General features: G+C 45.4%; 1 protein-coding gene across 5 annotated transcripts in view; it reads right to left on the reverse strand.

Moving 5' to 3' along the window:
- LOC147889930 (uncharacterized) overlaps nt 1-15,131 on the reverse strand; it is a 58,663-nt gene that overhangs the window by 25,747 nt on the left and 17,785 nt on the right. For all 5 annotated transcript variants that reach the window (XM_087390393.1, XM_087390392.1, XM_087390390.1 and 2 more), the window contains exon 7: nt 12,220-12,307. In XM_087390393.1, coding sequence (XP_087246519.1) covers nt 12,220-12,307 — 88 coding nt within the window. The remainder of the gene's footprint in view (nt 1-12,219; nt 12,308-15,131) is intronic.

Below are 15,131 nucleotides of genomic sequence, written 5' to 3' on the forward strand. Positions count from 1 at the left end.
GGCGCTGACATGGCAGGGGATGGAGCAGCACATGGCAGCCCATATGGAGGGCTGGTTGGGCTGGGCAAAGCCAGCCAACCAGGCCCTATCTAGGGCTGGCCAAGGGCTCAGCCCCTGCATGGAATCGTGGGCCAGCAAGCCCTGGAAAAGAGAGCCCAGGAGGGTGATTTTGTGGGGCCAGTAAAGGGCCCTATTGGGGCTGGTTGGGCTGAGCCAACCAGGTCCGTTGGGCCAGCCAACCTGGTCTGTCCAGTCGGCCCAGATTGGGACAGACTGGTCGGGTTTCTCAGCAGGCCTTAGGGCCTATATAAGGAGAGGCTCTTGGCCTCATTCATTATCCAACTATCCAGCAATCCAGGAGGCAGAAAGGAGCAGCAGGAAGCCATCCTCTGGGCCTATATCCAGGAGATGAGAGGGTGCTTGAAGGGCTGCAGACTTAGCCAAGAAGGGCTGGACCTTGGCTGTCTTCTAGGGCAGCAAGGTGTTGAGATCATCATCTTCTGGAGCAGCCAGTCACAAGCAGGTTGGAGCAGTGGAACAGCTATCTTGGGGCCTACATTCAGGAGGACCAAGGGGACCTGTGTGCTGCAGACAAAGCTTGGCAGGGGCTGCCCACCTAGGCTGATTCACAGGCAGTAAGGTGGAGAAGAACACGCTGAACGGAAAGTCTACAGACGCTCGAGGTGGAGCACGCGGGCTCGATTCTAGAGATAGCCAGCAGTTTGGAGAAGGACCTTGTGGTTAGATTAGAGGACCACATCCACCAGATTGGCAGCTTAGTAGGATATTCTTTTGGAGGTTGCCTTTCAGCCTGTCAGGATTGCAAGTTTCATGGAGTGAGGCAAGGACTCACAGTGGTATCTTGACCCCGATCCTCTTCTCCTTGCAATGGGATCTTGGAGACTTTGGTTATATGGTGGTTCCCCTATTAGGTTCTTGCAGTGGGACCCAGGGGAGTGGGAATGGATTGATGAGGGGCACCGAGAGAAGAGCTTCCCCTTCTTTCGCTATACAGTCATAAATGCCCGGAGATTTCAGCTCAGCAGTAGAGGTTGGAGGCCCTCTAGAGCCCTTCATTGGGATAGTTTTCAGATTTCCGCAGTTGTGCAGAAAAACTTTTGGCGCAGGCTCTAGAAATCCCTCAGGAATAGAAAGATCACTCTTTTCTTTTGGCTTTCTATTCATGGAGGGATTGCAGTGAACCTGTGGAGATCCAGGTTCAGGGCTAACCCTACTTGTCCTCGTTGCCACATTGCAATTGAGTCAGTACAGCATTGCCTTTGGGAGTGCAGACAGGTGAGGACGATCTGGAAAGGTGTTGCTAGGATTTTTAGTATCTTTCATACAGCACCTTTCTATATGACCTAGGGTTTAGTAGCTTGGTTCTCTCTTACTGGCCATCACGTGTTCTTCGAGGGACATGATCCAGATCCAGCTCTCGTTGTACGACGACACTCAGTGGAGTGTTGTTCCCTCCAGGATATTCCCTTCACTCCTTTCAAAGCTGCCCATGCCTCAGTAGACATGTCTTGGGAGATTCTGGGTAGCATTGCAGCTTGGCATATTTGGAGAGCTAGGTGTACAGAGGCGATGGAGGGTATCCAGGTTCACCCTTCCCAAGCTATGGCCAGTATTTGGACTGACACAGTACACACTCTGATGGCCATATGGGCAAGCATGCAGAGATCCTCCAAAGCAACCACTACCAGGAGAGTTACTTTTGAAAAGTTTGGAGAGAATCTCCTTTCTTCTCTGAATCTCCCTCAGGGTTGAGGTGGCATTTTCAGTCTCCGCCTTGGTTTTTTATTAGCTCCTTTTAAGCTGTTTTTTTCCTCATGCATAGCATGATGTACTCCCGCATTTGAGCTTGCTCTCACGGCTTTCATTCATACTTAATGAAGTAATTTTCATGAAAAAAAAAAGTGGGATTGTACCGATTCATAAAGGGGGAAATAGCATGATGGCGAAGAATTATCAAACAATCATGGTATTCTTGAGCAAAAAATCACCACATAGGCGGAGGGACAAGGAGTCAAGGCACCATCCCAAGCTGGGTTCCGTCCCAAGCACTCAACGGTTGATCATTTGGTTGCCATAAGGGTTGCAACTGAAGGAGCCAAGCATAAGAAAGAAGTTGTCTACTGTTGTTTTGTAGACATCAAGAAAGCTTTCGACACAATCCCACGGAAGAAATTATGGGAAAGACTGGAAAAACTCAAAGTTCCTGAAAAACTCAGAGGGCCACATATCGACTCTATGAGAAGGTTTAAGCAGAACTAGCGCAACTGCTAGTAGCTGTAATAATCAGTGGCATAGGGGTTAAGCAAGGCTGCCTCCTCTCACTGACGCTTTTTGGTCTCTTTATTGATGATTTGGAGGGGTGGATGAGAATACACAGCAAAGAAGGTGTTCAGATTGCAGGATACACTTTGCTAATGCTTATCTATGCAAACGATGTGGTATTCTTCGCAAGGAGCAAGGAGAATTTGCAAGCACACAATGTCACAATAAATGTTTCTAGATTTTGCCAGGCGTTTCGTCTAGAAATGGGTTTTTTAAATGTATTTTATATGAATTATATATAATTATCTTCAGTTTATCTCTCTTTGTCTCTCTGAAACGAGCTCTCAAATACACATATACACATTGAGCACTCTCAAGACACAAGTGACAACCTGTACTAGGGCGTTTCGCACAATTTGACGAAACATTTCGTCTAGAAACGTTTCTAAGTGTTTCGCATGCTAAAAACACGTTTTTTGGTTACACTGCAGGGATGTTTAGATGCACTGAGAGAATTTTGTAAATACTCAGGATTGCAAGACTCACATGATCTCGAGGTGGAGAGGGGTAGGTGGGCAAGACCCAAGATCCCCACAGAGGAAAGGACCTGTAAAATCTGCCCCACGGGAGACGGCGGGAGAGGTAGAAAATGAGAAGCATGTAGAGCCTACACTCACATTAGAGAAAGATATGAGGCCAGCAGAGACAATTGAAAAATCTGTTAGTACAGCCAGCCAAAAAGCTAGGAAGCTATATACCTAAATGATTCCAGAAACATGCCCAAACTCATCGTCTAAAAACACAACATAGTGGAGTTTCAATCTCATGATAGTCACTCATAAGGTTGAAAACCATAAACTCCATCACGCATAGTGGAGTTTCAATCTCATAATAGTCACTCATAAGGTTGAAAATAATAAACTCCATCACGCATAGCAGAGACTAGCTACTATGACATCCCCATTGACGCCATCAGCGCCCAATAGTGGGTGTAGACCATAGTATAAACAATGCTCTCAAACATATAAATCCACACACCCACACATACTCGAGCATCCATTTCTACAAAGTCTTCGTAGTGAGTTTTTGTCGGCACTCCGGAGGTGAATGGAAGACTCAGCCATGATGAAGGCTAGTACTAAAGGAGACTCAGCCATGATGAAGGCATGCACTAAAGGAGCACTCCGAAGGTGAAGGGCAGACTCAGCCATGACGAAGGCTAGCACTAAAGGAGAAGGATAATCAAAAGGTAGTCCAAAAATCTAATCAAAAGCTAATTGAAAGAGGTATTGGAACATCCAAACAAGGCACGGGGTCGAGCACACAAGCTAGCCCAACACGTACTCACTACATAAAGTTTGTTACATTTTCTTTCACTGGTTGTACAATCATATCATATCATCTCTCTCTCTCTCTCTCTCTCTCTCTCTCTCTCTCCTCCCCCCCCCTAAGCACACACATAACTACAAAGAGGTTTGAACCAGCCATCATTGGGCACCATGAAGTTGAACATATTTTTCTCTACAGCAAGAGGTGAGATATCTAAAGATGCAACTAGTGGACGCAGTGGCTAGAATTCTGGTTCTTTAAGGACCTGGCGAGAAAGCCGTAACTGATGAGGTTGTAAAGTATTGCAAGGCTTCTCCCCTACCCCCAAGTTAGTTTTTTTGGTTAAAGATCTAGTTCATGTTGAAGTACAAACTGTTAAAAAGGAAGTAACTATAGAGTTTGATGCAAAGGTAAATAAAGCTGACGTTCAAGAAGAGATTAATGAACATACAGCTAGACGTTTTGAAGATCAGAATTGGGGGACTCCCTGAAGGACGGTACAAAGAGGACTCCTCTTTTAGTGATACTCCCTGAAGAACGGTACAAAGAGGTTTTGAACATGCAGCTAGACGTTTGGAAGATCAGAATTGGGGGACTCCCTTAAGGACGGTACAAAGAGGACTCTTTAGTGATACTTTAGCACCTGTCAAAACGGCCATGCCTAGTATTGATTGGACGGTTGACAAGGATGGGAACGTTGATGATGAAGATGAAGCCAAAGCAACCAGTACCCTACACTCTAAAGGCCATGCTATTATTATGCTCAACCCACGAGATCTACATGTCAAGCTTCTCCGACAATCTTACAAGTTAAAAGGGAACAAGATATGGATAGCTGAGGAACTCAAACGAGCTCAATTGAAGAATAAGGCAACAGAATTAGCCAGTCAAGGCTGCTAGGAAGGATGGAAAATGGGCAGTATACTGTGAAGGCATAGCATGTTGGAACGATCACCTCCCCATCTGTAAACCCCCATATGAGGAGAGCATGTGGGGGGGGGGGGGGGGGGGGAGGTGAACCTGGGGTCTGAGAGATGGCCACATTGGCAGCACCATGGCTGCCATGAGGACAGGGATCAGATAGAGAAAAGAGAGGACAAGGGTACCTGGCTGATCTGCAGAAGCATAAGGCGAAGCAGAGGACAGCAGCACGGACCCAAGAGGAGGGTATGAATGCTTCACTTGTACCACATCTCCACATTGTACTTGCTGGTGTACCAGCCCAGGTACCTTCACAATCTGGACCTAACAGTCGATCTGTGTGTGGCCCATGTGACAGCTCTAATCTCTCACTGTTTATCCCACCCTTGCCCACGTCCTCATCATCTGGGGGCTCACACGTGGGGAGGTGACTTTATTATTCTAAAAAGGGCAACTCAAGGTTCAAGGTTTGCAGAAATGCTACATTTTGACAAAGCAACATATTTTCTTGGAATGCCCTGCCTAATCTTGCATCAAAAGACAAGCTCAGAGTGTCATTAATACTCCAGATGCACACACTTTCTAGTATCTACACTTGTTCACATAGAAAGAATAGCAGATTTAGAAGTCCTAATTGTCACCAAATACTTGACGAGCAGAAGGTTCTTGGAGTGCCTTGCCTACTCTCACATTAAAGACAAGGTGAGAGGGGTTAAACATACTCCAAAGATGGGTTTTTAAAGGTGTTTGTCTAGAATAGCAAAGACAAAGCAAGTGAAGATAAATAATTTGCAAGCAGAAATTGAAAGAGAATTGAAGATGATAGACAAAAACATACTATATCTGCTAAAAGTCTTGCTCATGTTATGGTCTTAGCTTTAGACTGGACTTTCTGTTATAGTCCATCAGGTGTATCTTTTCATTGAAGGATAAAATGGCTACAGCTTGCCACCAGATCTCTCTTTCCAAGAAACCCAAAAGATGGGATAATCCTCTAAATGAGAACTGCATTTTTTTTCCCCATGAAAGAGACTTCTATTAAGTATGAAAAAAACCTGCGTGAGCAAGCTCAATGCGGAAATACATCATGCTAGGCATGAGAAAAAACACTCTAGAAGAGTAAAGAAAAACTCAAAAAGAGCAGGAGAGAAACCAAGGTTGAGGCTGAAAATGCCACCTCAACCCTGATGTAGTCTCTGAGAAAAAGGGAGAGCCCCTCCCTCCTGGCAGAGGCTGCCCGGGAGGACCCTTGTATGCTCGCCAAACTGGCCATGAGAGTGTGAATGGTATCAGCCCAAATACTGGTCAAGGTATGAGAAGGGTGGACATGTGATCCATCTAAGGTCTCTGTGCATCTGGCCCTCTAGATCTGCCAAGCAGTAATAAAAGCCATTATCTCCCAAACAGAATCCACATCAGCATGTACTAGTCAATATTGGGAGATAGGCACATCCTCTAAAGAACAAGGCTCAACTAGGTGTCGTCGAATAGAGATGGCCCAGGAAGCTTCCTGCCACTCAAAAAAATGTGAGGTCCTAACAAAGAGAGCCAAGCCACTGATCCCCATGTCATAAAGAAATGAGAGGGAATAAAAGCGCTGAGAATCCTGGCAGCCCCTATCCAAATGACTCTCGCATGTCTGCAGTCTCATTAGCAATAATGAATCGACTCCTCTGCAGACAAGCACCTCAAACAAGTGGAAATTGCTCCAAACTTGGATCTCCACCTGTTCACTGCAATCCCTCCATGGATAGAAAGCCAAAAAAAAAAAAAGTAACCTTTCTATTTCTTCGGAATTTCCGAAGCCTTCTCCAAAAGACTGTCTGCAAATCAGCTGACACCTGATAACCTTCCCAATGAGGGGCTCTGGAAGGTCTCCAACCTCTACAAATGATCTGGAACCTTTAGCATTACTGACCGTGTAACCAAAAAAAGGAAGACTCCTCTCTTGGTTCCTTGCAGCAATCCATTTCCACTCTCCAGAGTCCCACTGAAGATGCTTTATGGGGACTCCTCCAAAGAGGCACAACCTCCATGAACCCAAAAAAGAAAGACGAGGGCTCGGATCTATATGCCAAGCAGAGTCCTTGCCTTGTTCCAAAAAGCCTATGATCCTGACAGGCTGACAAGGCATGCCCAAAAGAATATCGTCTAAGGAAATAGAGACCCTGCCACCCAAGTGTACATCAAAAACCAAGGCATCCTCCTGTGGCCCCAAGAAAATGACCTGCAAAGGAATACCCATCATCGAGAAAGCCCCCATCCAAGGTGAACAAGTCACATGTCTGTCATCTGTAACCACCAATGATCTGTAACCACCCAATCATTGGGTAAGGCTGCATCTATTTGAAGTATCCTCCCTGCACTTCCTCTGAGATGGCTGACCAATTGCTATTTATGATCTTTTGGAAGCTTTTTGAAGGCCTTCTAAGAACCCACTGAAGTAGTTGGGCCTCTCTCCCACTTGGACCACTGCATATAATGAGACAAACCAAGCTGCCTACCATGCTCATCAAGTATACAATCATTTTATACGATAGGTTTCCTCTCAATCTCTTTGAGAGAGGAGGGAGGAACTCTCTGAAGGGTACTTCTGAGGCTTGACCAAGATTTCAGAATAGCAACCATAAGCAGGGAGGACGGAGATCTGAGACGGGCTGAAGTGACAATCCATCTGGTGCTGTCCATCCAGTCTCCACCTGAGGAGGGTCTACATGTCTGTCATCTGAATGCACTGAATGAAGAAATTTTTCCAAGGCTCATCCCCAGGCAAAAACCTCTAACCACAAACTTGCAAAGCAAGGCCTTGCATTGCAAATATGGGTCTATGATGTTGAGACCCCCTTCCTGCGTGGGAAGGATCGAGGTCTCCCAAGCCACCCTAAGAATAGTGTCTGTTGTGCCATCTAGCCCACTCCATAAAAAATTCCAAGCCACCCTAAGAATAGTGTCTGTTGTGCCATCTAGCCCACTCCATAAAAAATTCCTTATAGGCCTTATGAGCTGAGTGATACAATCCCTGGAACTGCACCAATAGGAGCAAACATACTAAGCCGTCGCCAACACAACCTGGTTGACAACCACCACCTTGGATGCGAGGTCCAACCTAGCCGAACTCCAAAAAAGGAGTTTCCTCCTGATACTCTCCAACACTGGAGCAAACTGATGTGAAGCCCATACCGACTTGGCATCCTATGTACCTGAGTGACAGACCCCTCTGAGTCCAGGTGAAGCCCAAATCAGCCCCCCATCCGACACTGATCCAAAAGCCATTCGACTTGTTCCAATTAATGTGAGCACTTGCTGCCATACAAAACAAGTCCAAGGCTGTCCTGAAGGACGTGAGAGTCTGAGGGGAGGCCTCCAAGAAAATAGCAGTGTCATTTGCTAGCTCAAAGTCGACAAGGTCCTCCTCCTGTCTCAGCGGTAGCCTGAGCCCAAGAATGTCAGCTCTAGACCTGAGAAAAATGCTCATTGCCTCAGCCACAAATAGGAAAAGAAAAGGGGCAAGAGGGCATCCCTGATGGACTGATCTGGATATCTAAAATCTATCTCCCCTGACCCCTCCTATAAGTACTTGGCTGTGGGCTGATCTACACAAGGCTGAAACCCCTCTGATCCATGCATCTGAAAACCCAAAATGATGAAGGGTGCCCTCCAAGAAGTCCCAATCTACCCTGTCATGCTTTTTCAAAGTCCAGGAGTAGAATGGCTATCTTTTGTCCACTCTGCATGGCCCACTCTGAAGCCTCCCAAAAAGACAAAATATTATCAAAAATGCTTCTGCCATGAACAAATCTCGTTTGCGTATCATGTGTAAGATCTAGAAGTATGGGATGCAAACGCAAGCTGATTGCTTTTGCCATGATTTTATAGCAAGTGCCCAATAACTTGATAGATCTCTACTATGACACTAAATTTCTGCACCCTCCTTTTGGGATTAGACATATGAGACCCTCTATAAGTGAGTCAGGCATCTCAGCGGAGTCCCAACACCCTGCAAGGCTGAGGTAATGTGATCCCCACTCATATCCCAAAAGGTCAAAAAGAAAGAAGGTGTGAGTCCGTCTGAACTTGGGCACTTCCCCTTGTGAAGGGTAAGAAGTGCAGCCTTGAACTCTATGTTGGTGAAAGGTGCATCAAGAGAAAGCCTCATATCTGGTTTCAATAACATAGGAATACACTGCCATATGACCTGTCTGGCATCTCGCTACCAGGATCTACTGAGAGAAGGGAGGCATAAAAATCAGTGGCTATGCGCATGATGGTATCTGGATCTGACTGTTAAACTCCGCCTAAGTCAATGAGCTGAGAAACACTCTCTCTACTATGTCTGGGGCCATGAGTAGAGAAGAAATTCTTATTGACTCTACCTCCCATCTAGATCCAGAAGGACACTCTCATGCATGAAGTGCATACTCTGCTCTCTAATCTATCAAAATTTGCTAGTGAGCCCTTGTTGAAACAAGGCACTCCTAAATCCAAGCATCATGCGGCCTCTTCTGCTCTTCCCTCCACAAGGCTACCAACTGCTGGTGAACACCAATCTCTCGTCTAGGAACCTCATGTCTCCTGGTACTTGCAGCCAGATGGTACAAGCCACTAATATTGGAGAGTGCATCTGCCATATGTGACAGGTAGGCACTCCACTCTGCAAGTGAGAGACCCAGATCTGCAAAGTTGCCTCTGTGAGGCCCTCCTCTACATAAAGGGCATCACGAATCCTAATACTGGTAGATCGACCTCTCAAGTGCGGCTCAAAACCATCATCACCATCGGAAAGTGATCCGAAATGGAAACCCCAAGGGCAATGCAAACTAATCCTCCTCTATCCAAGGCCCAATCATTAAAATAAAAACGGTAAATCCGTGCATGAATAGTGCGGCCTCCTATATGACCAGGAAAACAGGAGTGACTATGACTGAGTGTGAAAGTCATCATCAAACCAAGCATCTCTGCCACTGAAACTGAAGAGGAATGCATCCCAAGTTGCCCTCTCCAAGAAGAGGATACCACCTTCTCTGCCTCCTTTTTTATCTGAGGGCAACTCCACCATGTTGAAGTCTCCTCCAATGACCCACAAATGGTTGAAAACCATAAACTCCATCATGCATAGCAGGGACTAGCTACTATGACATCCCCACTGACGTCATCAGCGCCCAACAGTGGGTATAGACCATAGTATAAACATATGCTCTCACACATACAAATCCACACACCCACACATACTTGAGCATCCATTTATACAAAGTCTTCGTACTGAGTTTCTATCGGCACTCCAGAGGTGAAGGGCACACTCAGCCATGACGAAGGCTAGCACTAAAGGAGAAGGCTAATCAAAAGGTAGTCCAAAATCTCTTCAATCAAGCTACAACTTCTTATGAAGTCTAAACGTTTTCATTTTAGTCTCTCCCCAACGAGCATCTAAATCTAAATCTAGCTGATAGGGCAACGCACCATTTAAGATAGAAAGAATTATCACAATACCAGCAGGCCGCAACTTGGACGAAAACTTCACAACGTGAAATTTGCATGTCCACTAATACGGCAGAAGCATATACCTAGATGAATCCACGAACATTCCCAAACTCATCCTCTAAAAACACAACATAGTGCAGTTTCAATCTCATGATAGTCACTCACAAGGTTGAAAACCATAAACTCCATCATGCATAGCAGGGACTAGCTACTATGACATCCCCATTGACATCATCCGTGCCCAACAGTGGGTATAGACCATAGTATAAAAATATGCTCTCACACATACAAATCCACACACCCACACATACTTGAGCATCCATTTATACAAAGTCTTCGTACTGAGTTTCTGTCAGCACTCCGGAGGTGAAGGGCAGACTCAGCCATGACGAAGGCTAGCACTAAAGGAGAAGGCTAATCAAAAGGTAGTCCAAAATCTCTTCAAACAAGCTACAACTGCTTGAAAATCCATCACCAATCAAGGTGGGAAGGCTGATTTAAACACGGATAAAAGCTTCGTTCGACAACCCTACTGCAAGGAAAGGAAGGTGTTGGAAGGATAGGAGGTGGAGTAGAGAGGGGGCGGGGAGAGGCTGAGGGGAGGAGGGGAAGGGGATGAGACTCGAGAGAGAGTAGGCTAGGGAGGAAAGAAGGTGAGGAGAGGAGAAAAGGGGGCGGGAAGGGGGAGAGACTGAGAGGGGGCCGGGGAAGGAGGCGGGTAGGGATAGAGAGAAGGCGGGGGAGGGCTCAGGAGGGAGGAGGCGGGGAAAGGGCTGAGGGGGGGCGGGGAGCGGAGCGGAGGAGGCAGGTAGGGGTAGAGAGAAGGCAAGGGAGGGCTGAGGAGGGAGGAGGCGGGGGAAGGGCTGAGGGGGGGGTGGGAAGCGGAGCGGAGGGGGGGATAAGGAGGCAAGGAGGGGGCTGAAAGGGGGCGGAGAGGGGAGGAGGGGGCACGTAGCGGGAGAGGGGGGTGGAGGGGGCAGGTAGCGGGGGAGGGGGCTGAGAGGAGGCGGAGAGTGGAGGAGGGGGCAGGTCGCCGGGGAAGGGCAGAGGGGGGAAGCGGGGAGAGGTTGAGAGAGGCGGGGCTGAGAGGAGGGAGCAGAAGGCGGAGAGGGGCAAAGAGGGGGCAGAGGGCTGAGGGAGGGGAAGAAGAGGCTAGGAGCAAGGAGGCAGCCGGGGAGGAGAGCAGCTCTCGGATGATAAGACCCAGATTTGAGAGAGAGAACTGCATTTTTGCCTTTTCTCCTCCTACATTCCAATTTTTGATGATGATTCGCATGGCAAGACAAACTGTTTTTGTATAAATATTAGGGAAATCTGTAGCCTCTTTCATGAACTGAAGTAAATTCCAAATACATACATCTTTTCTATAAGGCAAGCATTCAAAAAGTGAACTGCACCTGACGTAATCCAACTGCAAAGCGGGCAAAAGTATGAGACCAGGTACCAAGGCCAGACGAACATCATTCAAATAAAACTTCACAAATAATTGATTTATTTTTTGGGGAAGGAAAGCCATGAAGAGGGGGCGTTTGCGTGGAAGGTGGCCGCAGGGGGGGCGGGGGCTAGGGTGTCCTTTTACCTTAAGGTGTCCTCCACTGATAGCTGTCATTGCATTGACGCCCCCCGCCCCCCCCCCCCCCCCAAAAAAAAAGAAAAAAAAGAAAAAGAGAAGAAGACACAGGCCTCCAAGTAGGCTGCCAGGTCAAGTTGCGTATTAAAGGTCAAAGGTCAACCAGGTAAGTCACATACACCAATGGACCAGGAAGGCTGCTGGTTGGTTCTGCTCTACAAAGAATAAGTCTACAGAAATGGTTGCACACAGATACTGAGATACTTTCAGGGTTTTGCTGCAACACTTAACGATCAGAAAAGTCGAACGCATCTTGTACATGTTCATGTAAAGCCTAATCCTAAAGGGCTCATTCTTTACAACTGATGAAGCATGAATATCAATTGAGATATCAAAAAGGCTGAAGAAACAATGTGAAGAAAACTCATTCACACACTCAATCCCAAAGCATCTAGCATACCATGGCAGAAAACATTGTCTAGATCATGCCAAAATCTTCACATTTTTCATTCATCTCTTAGGTAGAAGGTTCCCAAAGCATCTAGCATACCATGGCAGAAAACATTGTCTAGATCATGCCAAAATCTTCACATTTTTCAATTATCCCTAAGGTAGAAGGTTGATCATACAAAACATACCCTGAGGTTCACGCCACTGACGGCTGTTACATCATTCAGTTGATCAATACTTTGATCCAGCACATCACCAGCTACTTTTTGTTTTTTGCTGCAAGCACAAAAATTTGAATCCTAAATAATCATACTCGTAGGTTTCAAGATTTGGTGAGACTTTCCAAAATTGAAATTTCATAGATTCGTATGAAAGTATTAAATACTACAAAGATGTACATTCTCAAGCGCTTTGCATTCTTTGTCATATGTCTTAAAAAAGAAGAATATGCGACAGATAATCAAAAGAAATCTCCAAATTCCAGTGAATCAAATTTATGTAGTAATCTCCCCACAAAACAAACACAACTCAAAGACAGAAGGCCAAACACAAACCTCACATTTCAACTAGGCAAGCCCCAATCGAGAGATTTTAGAAAGACATTTCACCCACAAACTAAGAACACATTTGAGAGAAACCTCGAATTTTCCCTTTTTTTAATTAAAACCCTGCAAAAGAAAATCCCCACATCGTAAGTTTCATAGAAGGCAAAAAAAAAGAAAATCAAAAGTCATCACCTTAAGAGAACTGATGAAATCTCATAGGCAGCTTGCTATATATGGAAGATTAAATTTTGAAATGCAACGTCTAATAATAAGAAGAAAGGAAGCTCTACGAACCTGTGTGTGTCTATGTCTACATGTACGACTATGTCTATGTCTACAACCGGTCAGCATCGGCATCGACATGCATGCATGTGCGCGCACGTAGATGTGTGTGCGCATGCGCGTGTGTGTACATGTGCGCATGTGGATGCACAACATGCACATGCATGTGGATGCACGCAAACATTAACCAGTATCTTCAAGGGATATGACTTATGACCTATAGTTGAGAAAATATTTTCAATAGCCATCAACAGTATTGAAGAGTGATGGGTATAGTACCAATCACTTGTTATGGGATTTAGTGGGCTCTAAGTGCAAACAACAAAATCACCATCATCATAAACTAGACATCTTAAGATGAACTATTTCTTGGATTGTACCTCTTTCGTATTACAAAGTCTTCATATAAGCTAGTCGTCAGAAGTGCTCTTTGCTTGCTGTCACCAATTGGTATTTCTCCCAAGAAATAAAGAGGAGTCTTTATCAAATTGACTACGGTCAAAGAAATTGACTCTAGTTAACGAGATTAGTCCAAGAACTAGGAATGCATGCATTTCGCTAACCTCTAATGGGTTAAAGTGTTGGAACTTGTTTGTGCACTGTGTAGGACCTAAGAGAGTGCAAAAAGGACCCAAGAATGGGGAGAAAAGCACAAAAAGCAGGTCCCACAAGACCGAAAAGCATAGACAAATGGGCGCCTCTTTAAAAGGAGGGCCCACGAGATAAAAAAGGCACCAAAAGCACCAGATTTAAAAAGAAAACCTAAAAAGCTTGGCTTTTATGTAAAAATAGCTTTTTGCCAGGCCTAGTCTGTAAAAGAAAGGCCCCAAGCCTCCCATATTCATTCAAGAGTTGTACTTAGCTTCATGCTCTTCTCAGAGCCAATTGTACAAAGTATTTTCTATTGCAATAAAGACCTTCGGGGGTGTCCAGTCCTTATTTCTGGGCCCTAGTGTGTGTGTTCTCTGTTTCTTATCCCCCTCTCTCAGTTTATTTTGTTTCCTAGAAGAAATCTGCTGCTGCACCTCGTCAAATGAAGCTATAAGATGTTTTTTACCCTGCTATCTATGAAATTCGAAATCTATCTTGGTGATTATCTGCTGCAAACCAAAGATCCAAGCTACGTTTCTACCAATGGTGATTCATTTTTAGGGTTTCAAGGCTGATCACCAATTCGTTTTAGGGTTTCAAAGCTGAATACAGATTTGTTTTAGGATTCTAGCCCGGTTTCATTTGCCTTGGTAGCATCTGAAGCAAGAAACTCTAAACTCCAGTGTAGTTTCCTTAGAGACTGAACGAAATGGATCTCTGGGCGTCTCAAGTTAATGAGGAGCTCATTATTTGTGAAGCACACGAAATGATCATGTTAGAAGATAAACTAGCTAGTAACTGCAATGGAGAGACTCCACAAGCATTGGATACGAATCTGAGGGCTTGCAGGACAGATGGCTTATTATCTACATGTCTAGATTTCCCAAACTCAAGTAAAAATAATTGAACCTAAGCACACTTGCAAACCAAGTCCTTTGTCCACTACTTCCTATGAAGATTAAGTGGTAGCTAAGGAAGTCTACCCCTATGCGTTTGAAATCACCAAATTTTATAATGTATTGGAAGAAAGTATTTGCAGAATGAAGTCATCAAGTTTTATAATCTATTGGAAGTAAGAGTTTGCACAATGAATCAGATGTTTCTCAGCATTGTCTGCAGGCAACACGAGAGAATTGTACATGATTGCCATGATCCAAATGCTTCTTGGACACCACACGAGGGAGGCTGTCTACCTAACATGGTCAATTTGGCAGGGGTGACCCTAACCCCCTTTCTGCTCCATTTTATTGTGGAGGCCTTGGGCTACTTCATGACATCATGAGGGCTAGGCTTATACCTAGATGACATCATGAGGGCTAGGCTTAGTTTAAATGTGCCCCTTAGACCCCTTTCTGCTCCATTAGCCTCGGGCTGCTTTATGACATCATGAGGGCTAGGCTTAGTTTGGATGTACCTTCCGAGGAGAAGCTATTACCCTGCGAGTCTGTAAATAACACATCCCTGATTGTAGAGGGCTTACCTCCTTCTCTAGAGAGGGTCAGACTCCTCTTAGACTGATAATGCATGGCCGCAATTGACTCCAGCGATTGGCACAAGTCCTTTGGCGTATTTATAGAGACATAATGCTCCATCGCTTGAAGAGAGGCCCTAGGTTACCATTGGATCCCAAGGAGATGCACGGTATTGTATTAGGCCTGTCAAGTGGGTTATAAACAGCACTT

Source organism: Dipteris shenzhenensis, chromosome 19 (assembly GCF_047967505.1).
Source record: "Dipteris shenzhenensis isolate YYH24624 ecotype China chromosome 19, Dip_SZ_1.0, whole genome shotgun sequence".
Taxonomy (NCBI): domain Eukaryota; kingdom Viridiplantae; phylum Streptophyta; class Polypodiopsida; order Gleicheniales; family Dipteridaceae; genus Dipteris; species Dipteris shenzhenensis.